The 18,425-nt window shown below is 33.6% G+C and overlaps 2 protein-coding genes across 3 annotated transcripts; one reads left to right on the top strand and one right to left on the bottom strand.

The window, feature by feature from the left end:
• Positions 1-202: 202 nt before the first annotated feature.
• LOC133194549 (cytochrome P450 18a1-like) lies at positions 203-2,429 on the top strand. Its single transcript, XM_061330495.1, has 2 exons — positions 203-400; positions 2,223-2,429. Exons 1-2 carry the CDS (start codon positions 268-270, stop codon positions 2,402-2,404), a joined length of 315 nt encoding a protein of 104 aa, XP_061186479.1. The 5' UTR covers positions 203-267; the 3' UTR covers positions 2,405-2,429.
• Positions 2,430-11,874: 9,445 nt separating this feature from the next.
• Positions 11,875-15,802, bottom strand: LOC133194550 (uncharacterized). 2 transcript variants are annotated; one of them, XM_061330496.1, is made up of 7 exons: positions 14,722-15,802; positions 14,107-14,222; positions 13,497-13,723; positions 13,048-13,206; positions 12,857-12,935; positions 12,365-12,744; positions 11,875-11,958 (listed from the first exon to the last, which is right to left on the bottom strand). In XM_061330496.1, the coding sequence occupies exons 1-7, from the start codon at positions 15,480-15,482 to the stop codon at positions 11,890-11,892; spliced, it is 1,791 nt and encodes a 596-aa protein (XP_061186480.1). In that variant the 5' UTR covers positions 15,483-15,802; the 3' UTR covers positions 11,875-11,889. The 2 variants fall into 2 exon arrangements, with proteins under 2 accessions (XP_061186480.1, XP_061186481.1); XM_061330497.1 differs by lacking the exon at positions 11,875-11,958 and having other exon boundaries at positions 12,064-12,744.
• Positions 15,803-18,425: the final 2,623 nt, after the last annotated feature.

Genomic DNA, 18,425 nt, shown 5'->3' on the forward strand with positions numbered 1-18,425 from the left:
AGTACCCCAGCCGTTAATGAGTTACATTGGTACATTTTGTACCTTTTGCACAACCACGATGTAGTGGTACGCATGCGCAAAAAAATTCAAGAAAATGTTGGAACCAATACGTCGCTTAGCATAGCAGACCAAGAGAAGCTCCCTTACTGTCGTGCAGTAATGTATGAAGTCTTGCGTATGTTTTTCACCACCGTGATTCCGCCAACAAATGCGTTCTCAGAAGACCTTACGGGCAATGTTTATACGCTGCCAAAAGATGCCTGGTTGATGGCAGCCTTGTGCACAGTCAACTTGGATCCGAACATTTTTCCGGAACCTGAAAAATTCAAATCAGAACGATTCATCAATGAAAACGGCCAATTGCTTGGATACGAAAAGGTTTATGCAACCTTTTCATTGGGTATGTTTTATTATACGATAACTGTTTCTAATTTTTGTTCATTCTATGCATTTAGTTACGGTCAGAATAATTAAATTTCTGAGCCAAATTTGTTCCTTTGATTAGATACAACTAACAAAATAAAAATACTCTACTATATATACTATAGTTAACTATAGTTTACTAACAGTATCAAAGTTTATACTTTAGTAAATCAAAGTATTTTTACTATGAATATCAGATTGTTATATTAAGTTCTCCAATTCATACGTGCATATTTTTATGCCCCCGTAATCGAAGATTCGGGGGCATATAATTTTTGCACTGTCAGTCTGTCTAGCTGTCTGTCTGTCTAGCTGTCCGTCTGTCTGTTTGTCCGCAAAAACTTTAACCTTGCCCATAACTTTTGATTGGTTGGAGTTATGGCTTTCATATATCACATGTATATTCCTTGTGACAAGACCTTTCTACGGGTACCATCATATTTGACCTTTTGACCTTGACGTTTTACCCACTTTTGCAAAACTATATGAAACTTTTATCTTGGCCATAACTTTTGAACAGTTGAAGCTTAGGCTTTCAAACTTCACATGTGTATTTCCAATGACAAGATATTCCTTTGAGTACCAACATCTTTGACCTTTGACCTTAACCTTGGAGTTTGACCTACTGTTGATAAAACTTTAACTTAGCCATAACTTTTAAACAGTTTGAGCTAGGTCTTTTATACTTTACATGTGTTCTTCTTGTGAAAATGCCTTTTTTGGATACCAACAACTTTGACCTTTTGACCTTGGAGTTTGACCAACTCCAATTTTGAGAAAAAAATTAACCTTGATCATAAATTTGAACAGTTAATGCCAGGGTTTTCATACTTCACATATGCATTTTCTGTGGGAGGACCTTTCTTTAGATCCCAACAACTTTGGCCCTTTGACCTTGACTTTGGAGTTTGACCTACTTTTGAAAAACTTTAACCTTGGCCATAACTTTTGAACTTGACGTTAGGTCTTTAATACTTCGCATATGCATTCTTTGTGACAAAACCTTTCTTTAGATACCAACAACTCTGACCCTTTGACCTTGACCTTGGAGTTTGACCTACTTTTGAAAAACTTTAACCTTGGCCATAACTTTTGAACAGTTGGTGTTAGGGCTTTCATACTTCACATGTATATTTCTTGTGCCATGACCTTCCTTAGGATATTAACAATTTGGCATTGATCTTGACTTTGGAGTTTGACCTACTTTTAAAAAATTAAACTTTGGCCATAACATTTAAACGTTTGGTTCCACGGCTTTTACATTTCACGATCATGTGTATCACTTGTGACAAGACCTTCCCTTGGGCACGATATGACCTTGACCTTGCCGTTTTACTTACTTTGAAAAAAACTTTAACTTTCGCCATATTTTTTTACTTGTTTGTACTAGGGCTCACATTTCACAGGTATATTTCTCGAGACAAGACCTTTCTTTGGGTACCAACATTTTTGATTTCTTGACCTGGAGTTGATTTGCATTTGAGAAACATTAACCTTCGCCATAAGCTGCCATACGGGGCATCAGTGTTTCACAAACACATCTTGTTTTATAATAAATAGAACTATTACTTGTATATTCACATATTATTTCAAAATTTTACATCACCGTTATCAAACTTAAGAGATTTTAAGCTTTGAATTCTCCAACAAAGTTCTAAAGTTAAGTTTCATAGTAAACCAAAGTATTAAACTTTAAGTATTTATTATAGTAAAGTATATTTAACTATAGTAAATTTTTGTTAGGGCGCGCGTACATAATAAATGTTTCACAACATAAACTTTGAATTTGTTTATTTTAGGTTCCAGAGACTGTCTGGGAAAAAATCTTGCTAAAATGGAAATGTTTCTTTTCCTAACAACACTGGTGTGGGACTACGATATTGAAAACGAGGCTGGAAAACCTCTTCCGTCATTAGAAGGAATGTCCAGGGGATTCCGTGTTGCTGTTCCCTATCAAGTTTGCTTGAAAAAGAGAGAATAAAGTAGAAGTACAAAGGAAAATTTGTTACTTTATTGGTGTATGCATAATTATGATCAATTGCACTTTATACTTCATGCAATTTATAACATGAGACAAAGGTAGGATGCAGAATTTTTTGATGGAAATTATTTCTGTAAGAAATTCTGAATTATTTACATCTATGTTATATTAGAAATGTATATATGCCTAATGCTCCTTGAAAACTAGCAATTAAATTTCAAATTAATTCATTTAATATGCGTTCACAGTTTTGCATTCACCAGCCGCTCGCCATCACCGCTCACAAAGCGTTCAGCTCACCATGCGTTCAAAAACTAGTTCTGAGGTGTATTATCATTAATTTATAGATAACGCTTCGGATCAAATAATTACCGTGCAAGTGTTCATTTGTAATGTGGTAAAAAAATATTCATAGTAATCGTGATAAACGAACAAACAAGCAAATTTATGGCGGAGCTGTAGGGGTGATCAACTTTTCTAATTTATTTTATTTTTATTCTATTTTAGTTGTAGTCTAGGATTATAGAGAAAATATTTCCTTACAAAATATTATTTTTGGTCTAGTTAACCCCCATCCCCACCCCTACCCCGTCCGGTCTTTGATGATTCAGACGCTCATTTGCATTATAATTTAAAAGTCAATAAAATCAAAAGGTCATAATATGACAGAAGAAAATATATCAAACTACGGGAAATACACGAGCGTGACCAGACTTTCATAGTCAAGTGATTTTAATTGACAGGCCAAAGTCGTGGACTTAGTCTGAACTAGAAGCAGAAAAATTAAAATACATATTACATGTGACGTGGAATGTTTCTGCAAGATAAGTTATGTCAACATGCGAGAAAAGTATGTCAGTATGCAAGATAATTATGTCTACATGCAAGATAATTATGTTGCAATGTTTTAAGAGAATTCGATTTTAATATATGTATATATGGGTAAATTTTACTTACTAACGCCAGTATCTGATGCATGTACATGCATCATACATGCAAGATACAACAAAAATTTGTTGACATGCGACTTATTTATGTCAACATGCGAGATAATTAAGTAGAAATGCGACTTATTTATGTCGACATGCGAGTAGATGCAGGATTTTATTTCATCATTCAAGATGCTAGGTTACTAAGTCGCAAGTCAACATAACTATTTCGTATATTGACTATAAAACTCGCATGTCAAAATAAATAATTACCTCGCATATTGACACACTAGTAAATAAGATTACAGATTTTAATTTAGCTTGTTCACAGGTACACGATGATTTCAAATGTTCAGCTTGATTTTTTTTTTTTTTTTTTTTTTTTTTTTTTTTTTGGTTCTACTTATACATGTACCAGGTCCAGGTTTAGAAAATAATTTCTCCCGTGAGCATTTGTTTCATCACTGTCTGTGATCCAATTCCCTACATATATATAAACGTACTACAGTATTTCTTTTTCCGGTTCTGAAACCTTCCATTCCTCTGACAATTTTTAAGAAGTTTCGACTTCAATTGAATGAGATTTATTTCTTTCATAACACTATAAACATCTTTCATTTCCCTAGGTGCAGTTTTTAGTCCCCTACCGGTGAAACCGGAGGGGACTATAGGTTTCCTCTGAGTCTGTCCGTCCGTCTGTCTGTCTGTCTGTCCGTCTGTCTGTCAGTCTGTCCCACTTGGTTTTCCGCACATTTTTCTTAAATGCTTGCAGATATTGAGCTGATTTTTTTGTATGTGAGTGTATCTTTATGAGTTACAGATCAAGATTGCATTTCGTTCCGCTTCATTGATTTTTGACGGAATTACGACCTTTTCAATTTTTAAGGGTTTTCCGCAATTTTCTTCTAAACGCTTGTAGATATTGAGCTGATTTTTGGTATGTGGCTTTACCTTGATTAGTTATAGATCAAGTTTGCATTTCGTCCCGCTTCATTAATTTTTGACGGAATTATGGCATTTTCAATTCTTAACGGGAACCAGATTACACTTGCCGGTAGGGGACTAGTATTGCTAATGCAATACTCTCAGAATGCTTGTTATATTTGCTAAGAATTTTTTTCTCCTTCATTTTGACCTTAACTTTCACTGGAAACGTAACTTTAATGTTAATTTTAGTTGTGTTATATTCGGAAATTAATAGTGAAAAAAAATAGATATGCCATGAAAATAACATTGTAATGTATATCATTAAGATGTTAAATAAAATAAACATAAATTTGTTGCAATAAGCTGCCATACGGGGGCACCATTGTTTCAAAAACACACCTTGTCCTTGCTTGTTTTAGGATCATAATCCTTCTATTCGCATACATGCACAATGTCTGCTTGTCTCTCCAGTAATCAAAATGTCATCACGATGTTTTAAAGAATATACAATAAACTTTGAAGGTTTTAACAAGTAGAATTTAACTCAATTTCCATTTCTACACATCGATACAACATAAACGGCCTTAGCGCAGGGGCTATTTGCTTGTTCAAGCTGGATTGTTGTTTTTTTCTTACATTCAAATATCTTAAAGAGTTTTTATCTTAATATCTTTTATCTTAATGAGTTTTTTTCGCTTTCACATTGCAATGATGCTCCACAACAACTCCTCAGGTTCATATAAAATGATCATACATGACCTTTTTTATTCCATGTTGATATACCTTTCATTTTTACCCAATAATACTAAAGGGTTCCAACAAGGGAAGATAACAATTTAACTCCAAGAAATTAGTTGCAGGGGCTAAAAAAAGCAGTAGAAATTGATATGCAGTATCTAAATCAGTTATTTCTATTCTAAAAAATATATTAGATTTATTTCTATTCTAAAAAAATTTATTAGAGTTAGAATCTTCTTTTTTTCATTTAGATATTTAAGAAATAGTCTTATATGTTGACGGTGCGACTTAGGGCGAGCGCAGATACCTATTCAGTTTTAATTCATTTCTTCAAACCGCACGTGACATTTTGTACCTCTAGACTCTGACGTCACATGACGTCGTATGTAAGTTGCATTACCAAATCGAAGCCTGAACAGTGCTAATTTTAACGAAGAATGTTTAATCTACTGTTTATTTCTGCAATATCCATTAAATCAATGTGATTTTTTTTTTGTTGAAATTTTGTTGCTACCGCGAGAACGTAGTTTGCGGCGAGATGCAGTTCGCAAAGCATTATGGGGCCACAAGTTACTGCGGAAAAAAAATTCGTTTGGATCAATGTGCAAAGTCCAAATTTTCTCTTCGCCCGGGCGTTGCTTTACATAAGAGCTCGCAGTGACGAGCGGCGCTTCGGGCCGCTCCCTGCACTCGCTATAAATATGGTAATAGACTGTTATTTAAGATATGTGAAATTATAGCGAAGTATGATATTTCGAACTTTAATTTTCAACATGTAGATAATATGTTGACGGTGCGACCGTTAGGGCAAGCGCAGATACTACATGTATATATTCAGTTTTAATTTACTTGTAGATCGGGCTCCTCTTCAAACCGCACGTGACATTTAGTACGTCTAGACTCTGACGTCACATGACGTCGCTTGTAAGTTGCATTACCAAAACGAAGTCTGATCCGACAGTGCCAATTCTAATAAAGAATGTTTAATCTACTAATCTACTAACCGGGCTTTCCCGTGAATAAAGAAAAGGAAAACGCTGGTCAACTTGTAGGGTTCTTTTAATTTCTGACATGGATGATGTTATTGTATTTCAAGATAATAACTAATTCAGCCCTACAAAACATGTAAACATAATAAATATTTCATAACATTAACATAAGTATATATTTTATCACAAATTATTCAATTACCATAAAACTATATCACACTGATATTTCTATTATCTTCATATTTTACAATTAAATGGAAATAACTCTTATTTCTCCATAGGCATAAAACTCAAGTAAATTTATGTAATTTACCAAAAATATTTACAATTCTCAAAATAAGTAATTATATTAATATATACCAAATTGTGGACCTAGGCTGCATACATAGGTGTCACAGCTACATTGTAGAAACCATATCTGGACCTGAACCATACAACATATAGTTGTATTTATTAATTTCACAATATACAATATTTACATATTCTTTCAGGTCAGATCTCATCATAAAAGATATTTCATATATCAGTGTAACTTTTAAAACAGATCTCTATAGATTTATATTCATTCAAATCATTTGCTATTATTATTTACACATTTTCCATTTAATCATCAAATACTATAACTTCATTCATACTCATTCATTCAACAAAGATAAAGTGTTAGTAAAAGAAATTAAAGAACTTACTGTGATCAGGTCTTATAGTCCAGTCAAAAAATATTTGTACTGTATATATAACGAATCAGACAAGATCCCAGCACTATGGCTTGTGGCTGGATTCAAAGTGAATTTAAAAGAACAAAGAGTAACTCACTAAGGAATTTGACCTCAATGACCTACCAATAAAATCTCTGCAAAACAAGAATAGCCAATCGACTATTTCTGACCTCTAAACTGGTTCTCTTATACTAATGAATAAACTAGAGAGTTCTAACTATGAAAGATAACTCTAAATCTAAAATAAGTATACCATGCAATATGTGCAGTAAGGTTAGTAAATGTAATTATCAAACGGAGTTTAAGTTTAAATTCATATTTATTTATTTATGGCAATGTGTTTATTTATTAAATTATTTTATATTCAATTTATTTACAGTTTAAAATATATAGAACGTTGTTTGCGGCGAGATTCAATTCGCAAAGCATTATGGGACCACAGGTTACTGCGGGAAAAAAATTCGTTTGGATCAATGTGAAAAGTCCGAATTTTCTCTTCGCCCAGGCGTTGCTTTAAGAGCTCGCAGTGACGAGCTGCGCTTGCTATTATTTCCCATGCTTAATATTTTTATACGTAGTATATGTAAGACCATTCCAAAGATTACACTTATTTTAATTTGATTTTTTACTTAGTCTTGAGAGAAAATAGCATCTAAAAATGGCTAAAATATCACATTCATTGATTTAGGATCTATAAATAGACCTTTAAAAAATATTGATTGATTGTATGCTGTTTAACGTCCCTCTCGAGAATTTTTCACTCATATGGAGACGCCACCACTTGCGGGTGGAGGGCTACAAATTTTGACCTATACTCGGCACTTAGGGCCATTGAACAGTGAGGAATCTTTTTCGTTCACGTCCCGCAGTGGGATTCGAACCCGCGACGTAAGGATCAACTCCTTACTCCGCGACTCTAGAGCAGACGCTCTAACCACTGGGCCACGCGGGCGACCCTTTAAAAAATAAAACATTCATTTGAATTACGTATTTCTTCATTAATTATATAAATAAGACCATAATTTTGAAAAGAAAAGAAAATTTGAAAACAAACTGATGGCAGAAGGTCACTACTTGAATTAATCAGATTATATGGATTTTTCCGTTAATCTAGTGTGATTTTCGACAGATATGCAAATGAGCTGTTACTAAAAATAGATGCGAAGTTCGACAATTTTTTATTCTGACTTCTATTCTTATGTGGAAAATTTTGAGCCACTAAAAAATCCTATGTTAAAACCTTCCATTTGGACGATTTTTAAAATTTTGCATGGTTTTCTAGGTTTTCTAGCAGACCTAGCAGACTGGTTCTTAAAGAGATACGTCATTTCAACGTCTGTACATTCGTGTGGCGATAGAGGAGACCCAATGGTGTGTTTATTTTAATATTTTATAAAGTATTGTACATGTATATATCTGAATGAAATTTTAGGACAAAAGTCCAAATAGATAGAGACATAAGTATTTAATGATTTAATGAAACGTTTGAATATTAAAAATTTTATAGTAGTTCTGACATTACTTTTTAGCTGAAAGCTCACCTGAGCTGAAAGCTCAAGTGAACTTTTCTGATCACATTTTGTCAGTCGTCCGTCTGTCAGTCCGTCTGTAAACTTTTCATATTTTTGACTTCTTCTCCAGAACCACTGGGTCAGTTTCAACCAAACTTGCCACAAAGTATCCTTGGATAAAGGGGTTCAAATGAAGGGCCACGCCCTCTTCCAAGGGGAGATAATTAAGAATTGGTGAAAATTTGGTGTCATCATTTAAAAATCTTCTTTAAAGAACCATTGGGCTATATACCCACCAACAAGGTCGTTACAACGACTACAGAATTTTTACGAAATGCTGACTCCAAAAGGGGTTGTTGAAATCTCTATCAGTAGCCTGTATCAGTTTAAAATTTGCTCATACTCGGAGCATGTTCATGAGTATCGAATAGTGGGACATTGCTACATAAAAAAGGAAAATTGACGATGGAAAAGCCGAAGTCATCTCGTTTGTCATATACAATTTAGCTGTTAGTTTGCCCCCATCGTCTATAGAAGGTAAAACATTCAAAAATGAAACAGATGTAGTATACTCTGTGATGTCTTTTATTCCAAGTTCACTGCGTAATATCGAGCCGACATATAAATGAAGTAACTATTGTTAATTAATAATACGTCGTCGATATATCCAAACGCCTAACCGAAGTCCACAGCTAGTGCTTTCTTCTTTTCATATAGAACTTTTTTAACAAATTCTGCTTCATATAAATATAAAAATAGGTCGTCTAATGAGGAGCACAATTACTGCCCATCGGAATTCCAACAGTTTTTGTTGGAAAACGTGGTCTCTGGAGACTGCATAAATGTTGTCAATGAGGAAATCCTGCATCCTTTTATTATCAACTTCAGGGTACTTTTGTGTAGAATCGGAGTTATTTTTAACAAAGTGATTTTGTTGCTGGCCAATCAAAAGATACGAAAATTTCCTACTTCCACTTTTTACTGGAAAAGCTGTAGTCTATGATATCAAAAAGCCTAGTTTTTAATTTATCATGAGGAATGGATAAAGTGTAGAAGAGCTGTAAAATTGAGATAAAACATGCTTCACGGAGCATTTCACTTTTCCGCACGTTTACATTACATAGATATGTTTTTAGAAGTTGAAAATTGTACTGTTGTACCGCGTAAAGATTTATGATATTCCATCTGTAGCTACAATATTCATAAACATCATTTGGCGAAATTTTGAATTAAATTGGAGGGGACATGACTGTTTACGAAAGCCTATTAGGAAATAGCCTTTTCAAAAGGCGTTTGAACGCGAAAAAGGCGTAATAACGCAAAGAAAGTAATAATTATGCCTTTCCAAATGGCGTTATCACGCGAAAAAAGGCGTAATTACGCCTTTAAAAAAAGCCGTAATTAAGCCTTTTCAAAAGGCGTTATTACGCCTTTTAATTAAAAAGGCGTTATTACGCCTTTCCAAAAGGCGTTATTACGCCTTTCCAAAACGCGTTATTAGGCCTTTTTAAAAAGGCGTTATTGCGCCTTTCCAAAAGGCGTTATTACGCCTCTTATTTTTCAATACATGACTTACTTAGCCCACCCTGGGGTCTGATTATAATTAGATTTCCAGGAAAAAAGATTTTTAAATGTGTAAAATATTTTAAGTGTTAAACCAACTTAGTCCTTCTCTGATGCCAGACACCTCTACCGAAGTGCATGGATTTCAGAAATTTGGTTGAAGGCTAATTGCTCATTATATCTATGCAAATAGTTTGCCTGGTTTTTTTTCCAAGAGGAGAGAAATATATTTCAAATTTGACATGAATTTTTAATACATGGCTAGCAAAGCCCAAAGCTGGCTCTGCCTATATCCTGGATTTTCAAAAGTAGAGTGTTGACTTCTCTTAATACGCATGCAAACAGCTGTCTGCGAGATGTGCAGCAATATAGAAAATACTATAATTTATAATATTAAAACTATAATAAAAATATTGCATAAATAAATGTAGCTTTGGTTCAATCTTTCATATATTCAATATTTTAAAATAACACCTTTCCATTTTTTGGATACAACTCCTTTTCAAACAGGCCGGTAGTACGAATGCGAGTGGGGGGGGGGGGACTCCCCCTCCCCACTTTTTGGGAGAATAGTCTTGCTATAGTTTAAATAAAAAAAATCATTTATTGATTGCTTGGTCCCTTAATATTTTGTTGCAGTATGGTTAAACTCGGGCAAGTCATTGCATTCAAAAAAAAGTTTTACCGAAAAATTAGAAAAAATATTCCCCTCAAATTTAGGCAGTTTATTTTTTTAAAAGGGGGGGGGTGCTTCTTATTTTTTGTTTGCTTGTCAATTTTATGGAAGGCTGCCCCCCCCCCCCCCCTCCCACTTCAAAAGCACGGGCCTGTCAAAGACATAATAATGGCTCCTCAAAAGGGATAATAATGCCTTTTGGAAAGGCATATTAATGCCTTTTAGAAAGGCGTAATAACGCCTTTTAAAAAGACGTAATAACGCCTTTTGGAAAGGCGTAATAACACCTTTTTAAAAGGCGAAATAACGCCTTTTGGAAAGGCGTAATAACACCTTTTGGAAAGGCGTAATTACGCCTTTATTTGCGTTATTACGCCTTTTTCCGCGTTATAACGCTTTTTCGAAAGGCGTTAATACGCCTTTTTTCGCGTTATATCGCCTTTTGAAAAGACGTTATAACGCCTTTTAATTTTTTTTTACCGCAGTTTGATCCTAATAGGCTTTCGTAACTGTTTTATCATTTATTATAGATTCTCAATGCGTAAAAACAAAGTCAAGAATGGCAACGTCATTGAACGTCTTGAAGCACCGAGCTGTTAAAAAATTATGACTGCAGAGAGGATAATGCCAAAAGAGACTAAAATATTTTTAATTACAGTTGTGGACAAAAGTGTTCAAAAGATAGTAGCATTGTAAAAATGGAAGGATTGATTTTTTGTTAATTCATGTGATACCCCAAAAACCCACATATCGCAAGGACGTTGCGTCTATGGAATTTGCCTTGTTTCCATACCTGGTTGCTTAGACATAAATTTTTAGATCTCAGTAACATCCGATTTGCCACAAAAGACATTTAAAGTAAATAAGTAACATGTCTTGATATAGTTATTCCTTTTTTAAGTTGGAAAGATATGAAAAGTCTATAGAAATGAAAGATACATTTACATTGCATTTTAAACTGTGATAAATATTGACAGGTTTGGAATTAGGTTGTCGCGTCACTTAACGTCAAAAAACGTCACGCGATTGCTCCGTGAATCCTTTGACTACACAGTAAAAATCATTGTGTGTTTTCAAGAATTTATTGAATGTACCTGATTTTTTTGTACATACTAATAAATACAATATACGAATTTAATTAGACACAAATTTCACAATAAATTTTGCGTAAATCAGTGTGTCCGCGAACTTTTCTAATAACCCTCGTATGCATAGTATGAAATTCCAACTCTTAATAACTTGACAATGTTTATTTAATAATTAAGGTTTGCAAAATCACAAGAGACAGTTAAAAAAACCGATCCTATGTGTATAGTATAATTATGGAGAACGCACTCGTAGTTGCAGGTAATGAATCGCTGCCTAGAAGTTTGTACCTAATTAGTATTGTTTAATCGATAAAGCACGATGTTCAAATATGAGTTTTCTGTCACTTTCTAATTTACTTTCAAAACGCCAACTAGGTCTTGATGTTGACTGTCCGGAAATTGTGTCATGCAATGTACCTGTAAGTCAAGAAATAAGTTCAATAAATAGGAAGCAAAAAATTAAAAACGATAACATTTTTTCAAATGTTTATTTTCTTGTAAAATTTAATTTCCTTGAAATTATTTTATGTGTATATGAACTAAAATGTTTGACTGAAATGTGATTTATTGTAAGTAAAAACACATATATATATGCTCTGAATTCCAAGTAAATCAGACATAAATACAGGGATTAATAGTAATCATTCTACAGAATCAAAACGTTAATCTATGATCACGTATACATATACATGATATCTAATTTTATATTATCTATTTTTTACACTTCACTATATTTTTCTATGTTCCTACTTTTCTAAACAGAAAATACCAATACTGTAATCGATTTCAACAAATGCTCTCAATTCTTTTCAAAATCACCCACTAGGTATTTGCCGACACTGTGGAAGGACTCCGCTTCGCTTAGCTGATCCTCTTCATCGTCAATGAATTTAAGTGCCTCAAGCATATCTTTTTTATCCGAAGTCTTTGGCTTCGCGTCCCCGACATTCAGCCTTCTCTCTGTCGGCTTTCCAAACTCTAGAACAGGTTGGGAAAGGGAAAGATCCGAAAATACGGCGCCAAAACGTTTGCTATCTCCACTTCCTGGCCGTTTCTTGGGCAGAGCATGCGCACTATGTTCCTTACCACTAGAGGATGACATTTTCTTGGGTTCGATTGCGTCGTGTAATTCCGGAAGAGCAAGTTGAGAATGCATTGATAATCTTTCCTGAAGCTCTCGCAAAAACACATCTGCTGGGATCCCTATAAAAAAGTTGAAGAGCATATTAACGCACATATTTGTATACCTTTTTTCAGATGTAGAATTCTGAGCTCTGCGTACTCCTTTTAAAATCAAAAATCTAAAATATATAACCTGATGATCCGCTGGAGAGGGACATTGAAGACGTTACAGCATTGAAGATAATGTCCCCCAAAATCTGTCTATGTAGATGCTAAAAAAGATTATATATTTCTAAGTAAAAATAAAAGAAATAAAGTTAAAACTTTACTAAAACTTATTCAGATATTAAGAATTCAATTTTTTTTTAATTGTAATGTACAGACCACGTCCTTAGCCCTCTGAAGCAATGTAATCACAGAGGCTATTTGGTCTTCCATTGCTAATAAACGACTGCATTCGATCTCCACTGCCTCTAGTTGAAACTGTGAGGAACTCATGTGTTTTCGACACGACGTCAGATCCGAACGGAGACGCTCAATTTCCTGCAAATGCAAAAATAAAATTATAGAATGTGAAAATATATAGTCTAACATCAAAAGTGATCCAACGGACTGCGAAAAAAAGTATTTTGTCTTAAATACCGGTAACCATTTCGTAGAACGAGTAATTCCCAAAGTTTGACTGTAGTTATTTGTAAATTTGAGGGAATAGATTAAGTTCATTTAAATGGAAATTGCATGTATAGTTTTTCTTTTCTGAAGCGTATGCTAAAAAAAAAAAAGAACTGTAACATAAACGATTCTAAATTGAGTTTTAGTGTATGTTACAATACCTGGGATTGGTCCCTATTAATCTGAGACAGTGAGTTTACATCTTCCTGAAGTCTCACCAACAGTCTCCGTTCCGGATGTGGAGATGTTCCATTGTTACCATCCGGGGGAGAACCTCCACATCCGGTGCTGCGACTATCGAGACTGATGGAATCAATGTCCCTCAGAAGCTCGTTCATATCAGACAGCCCTACTCGGCGTCTCTCACAGGTCGAATTTTCTCCATCACCTGTGAATAGTGATCAGAAATGTCTTGTAATTTTTTTCCCTGCCTGTATAGCATTTATAAATTTCCACACTAACCGAACACTCCCCTTAGTAGTGATGTACATGTAATACTTCTGAATAATCATAACTTCAAAGAGTTTAAATGACTAAGAATTCAAAGGAAATTTATTATTTTATGAATCACTTGTTCCCTTTACATGTAGATGAACGCTCACTTTAGTACACACAAATGTATATGTCTCTCATAAGAATTACGCTTATATAAGTATCTGCTCGTATGTGCAATGTACATTAAATTGAGTTAAACAGCAAAGAGTGTATGTAATTTTTTCCCCTCAACTATTATGAATGGCTATTTTCTAAACATTTAAAAAAAAATTCAACCTTCGTATCCCATAGCCACTGTGTCCAGTGGGAGGCTTTCAGACATGTCCGATAAAGTGTTGAATCCCGAGGACATACTGGCCTGGTCAGCAGATTGGTCATCTCCTTTCTGGGTCCTGTATAATAGTATATATATATATATATATATATATATATATATATATATATATATATATATATATATATATATATATATATATATATAACATGTAGTTAGGAAATGCTTTCAACATCAATGTTTTGACACTCTATAAATGATGAATTGAAAATGGCGTAAATGAATTTATCAAATATATAGTATTCTACAATTGTATAAATAAATGAATAAATAAAATTAACAATTTTAAGAAGTCATTCTTATATTTTTAAGCACGTTATTAATATTATTATTATTAAAGATATAAGAACGAATTCATAAAATTCATTAATAATCAATAATAAGCACGTTATTATTATCATAATTAATATATACAAGCATGCCATTTTTTACTTCATCCCAATACAAGTTGTTGCATATGACACATACATAAAAAAAGCATAAAGGCATTTATATCACAAAACAGTAAACGCACTTTACATATTTTATCAACAAACTAAATCATATTTTTTATTTACCGAGATGCAGATTCGTCATCGGAGTTGAGAGGCGTAAATTTTCCAAGGCTCTCGAGGTCTTTGACTTTTGTTAAACATTGCTTCAGATTTTCACGAATTCTTTCATAAACACGTAACATATCTTCCAGTCTCTTATTACACTGGAAGTTTTTCTCTTGTAACGCACAAATATCCCGATCGGCGTCAAACAAGTCATGTTGGAGTTTGTTGTTTACAGTCAGTAAATCTCGTACCTCGTTCTCGCGGATTTCTCGGAGGTGGTTAATTTCCGAAGCCAGAATTTGGAGAGACCTATTGTCACCATGTTGGTCAAAATACGAGAGATCCCACGGACAAGACTGGCGTTTGTCTGTTTTAACCTCTTGTTGTAATCTACTGTCGTATCTTTCCGTTTTCGCAACCCGGTTTGACATCTGCATAGCCGATTCTCTTGTGACACCATCTCCGGAACGATTTTCTCCGTAAAATGCCGAGACGATATTCCTTCGGGAAAACAGTGGTTCGGATTGTTCTCCATAGGCAGCGGCACTTCTGCTTATTCCAATGTAAGATCGACGAAGTACATTCTCTCTGGATTGTTCACTATTCTGAAAGGAAATGTCCTCTATGATTCCTCGGATATTATTTGCGAGGATTTTCAGTTCCGTTGCGTTTCGTTGTCGCGAAGAGCCATGTTTTCTATGTCGTCCAGAACGAGGCGCTTTCTTGGCCGTCACTGGCGACAACTGTAAAGTGCGGGGACGAGGTGGCTTTTGATCCATGGTTAACACGTTTACAATATCCCAAAACACCCTGTTTCCGTGTAAAAAATCAACCGAAATTACTACGCCTTAATTCCAGCCACTTCTTGAATCCAGAATAAAGATAACTGATTCAAGGTTCTCGAATGAAGAGATATTTTTTTTAAAAGCTCCAGAGTATCAAGTTACATACTGATAAGTGTACATATGAATATATTGAAATCCGTCTAAATTTAAAAACTCCATGACGATGATAACCTGTTTCAGTGAAATTTTATCAAGATTGCGCGACCCCCTGTGCTGTACGTGGATAGATAACCTTAATGCTTTGGCGAGCTAGCCATTAGCATCTCTACAACATAGACTATAAGAAGATAATTCCTGAATGTTAGGGCGTACATTTGTTTTGTCTTCCTATTTCTACATTATAAATACTCATCAAAATCTTATCAAAATGTTGTTATTGTTATCAGTATTGAAAGACGAACAGAATGCGCTTAACCTTATATTGTCATGTTCAAGTTTTTCAATTTAATATCCCGATTACGTTTCATGAATTTGTTTTGAAATTAACACAGTTTCCGGCATTTGAAATATATAGACTTCATTAGAAAAAATCTAATTATGAACTCTGCTAATTTATACGAATAAAAAAGTTATATGATGTACATGTTTCAATTTGCATTAACGTTTCAGTTAATTACAACCAGCCTACACTTTCATAAGCTCTATCAACATTAATCAATATGATATCAAGTTGAAAATTAATTACACTGAAATAAAAACACACTGTCTCAGTTTGTTGTACAATCTTTTTTATACTTGTTTCCAAAAACACATCTGTGGAAGATCATTAATAAATCTGATCTTATCGGCTCCCTCCCGGAAAACTCGTGTATCTACGCTACGCTCGGCGCCTTATCAATGAAAACATTGCCGAGAATTACACGAACACCGGAGAGGTGAGCATTTCATTCAAAGAAATACTTCATTTCTGATCTTATTGCAGAGTTATTTATCCCAAACTGCAGGATTTACAGATCTTTCTTAACTACCGTTTAATTGATATTGATGCTTATCAACTGAACTTAAAATAGCAGTCAGTGGTTATATAAAGGTCGCACTCCAATCTCGTGTAATTTGCTTTAAAAAAATCTGTAGTCAGTTTTCACGTAATTACCCTAAAAAATTATCATCCTGAAATAAGTAACAAGACTGAAGTTTTTTTTTTATTATTATTATTTTTTATTTGTACAACTTTCACGCGCAGCAAAAAATACTAGAAGGTCGGAAGGAAGACATATTTTTTCCTTGCTGTTTGTTTATTTTGTTTTGAATTTTATCATTTCATTGTTTTTGTTAATATTTGTATTTTTAAACGTTTTTGGCTTGTTTAAATATGAAATCGAAAGATGATTTAAATGAGCTATGCTTCAATTCCTCTCAAATTAAGAACCCTTTATTCGCCGATGCTAAATTATCTTTTAATTTTTAAAATAAAAATAAATAAATAAATAAATAAATAAATAAAATAAAAAAAAGGTGGGCATAATCTATCCAGTGTCTATTTCACACACTGATCCTTAGATATATATTTATATAGACTCTACCATGTGAAAATAAGTATAAGCTTAAATCAATCATTTCTTTGCCCGTGTCTGACGAAGGTCCGTTTATTATGAATGAGGTTTTAGTTTTATAAAAGTAATCGAAATTGAGTAAATTTTGAATTGAGAGATAAGTTAAATGATCAACCAATGAACTTCATTAATTTTGTAGTTAATTTCAAATGGAATGTAACAAAATTTATATTTCAATTTCTTTTTCTTTTTTTGAGGCACTGACCAAACGCAAAGGGCACAGATTTTCTTCAGTGTATTTAGGAGAGTGCAGTTTTTTCCCAGATATCTCTTTTTAAAAAGTTAATAAAATGAGAGCTAAATTTATTAAAGATTTCAGGGAAAGTACAAACATTAAATTTAAAGCTTATTCTTCCAAAAATGGATTGACACTTCCTCCTTTCATGTACACAGAGAGGATATTCTGTGATGGTATTGCTGTTTAAATTGAATATTTATCTAAACTATTACCGACGGACTTATTTTAAAAACCTATAGCAAAAAGAAATCTCACCAAGAATTTTTTTTTAGAATCGAGCCAAGAAATCTATATACATGTACAGTATTATTGTCAAGTTCAACGATAGCATTCATGCCGAGTAGAAAGTTAAAAATCAATTGCACTGTACCATTAATTAATTTTCAATCAAAATAAATTGACGCCTGGGTGGGGGGGGGGGGATTTTTTTATGGAATAAAGAAGATAAAGATATATATTATGAATAACGTTCTTGTACATTGTAGATTGTGAGAAGATTAAGTTAATTCCTTACAATAAAAATCTTAACGGTACATGTAAATAACGCTTTAAACTCAACAATAGCCTTCTAAGCTTTTGAGGTACATGTGCAATATTCATACATTTTATTCTTTTTTTAAGAGATGAACAATTAACCTTAGGGTTGTGGAGTTGTTTTGACATTTAGGTCGTCTTTTAAAAAGTATTTTTCATATTAACCCACTTCTCAATAAAACCGCACACATTTATTCAGTATTGGTTTTAACTCAACTGTATTTTAAACTTTTTTTTAAAATACCAAAATTAAAAGACCACAGTTCGCACCGAGTGGACATACAATCGATAGAATTTTTTGTTAAACATTCAGACCATGAATAAATTTTGTCATTGTTGTTCAACTAAATTCGATATATGCACAAAGGTTCTTTATCGATTAAAATTAGCTTCTTTAAAAAGTATTTAATTAACATGGTGCAAAGTCAATTGCAAGCAAAATTACTGGAACTGGACCTTTATCACGAATGTCTATTCCCCAGTATTAATTTCTTTTTTTATCATTAAACATTGAGTACTACAGTAACTGTAACACATTTGAAAATATCCAAT

This window comes from Saccostrea echinata, unplaced genomic scaffold (genome assembly GCF_033153115.1).
Source record: "Saccostrea echinata isolate AGI-Se365-2 ecotype Australia unplaced genomic scaffold, CSIRO_AGI_Sech_v1 ptg000029l, whole genome shotgun sequence".
NCBI lineage: Eukaryota > Metazoa > Mollusca > Bivalvia > Ostreida > Ostreidae > Saccostrea > Saccostrea echinata.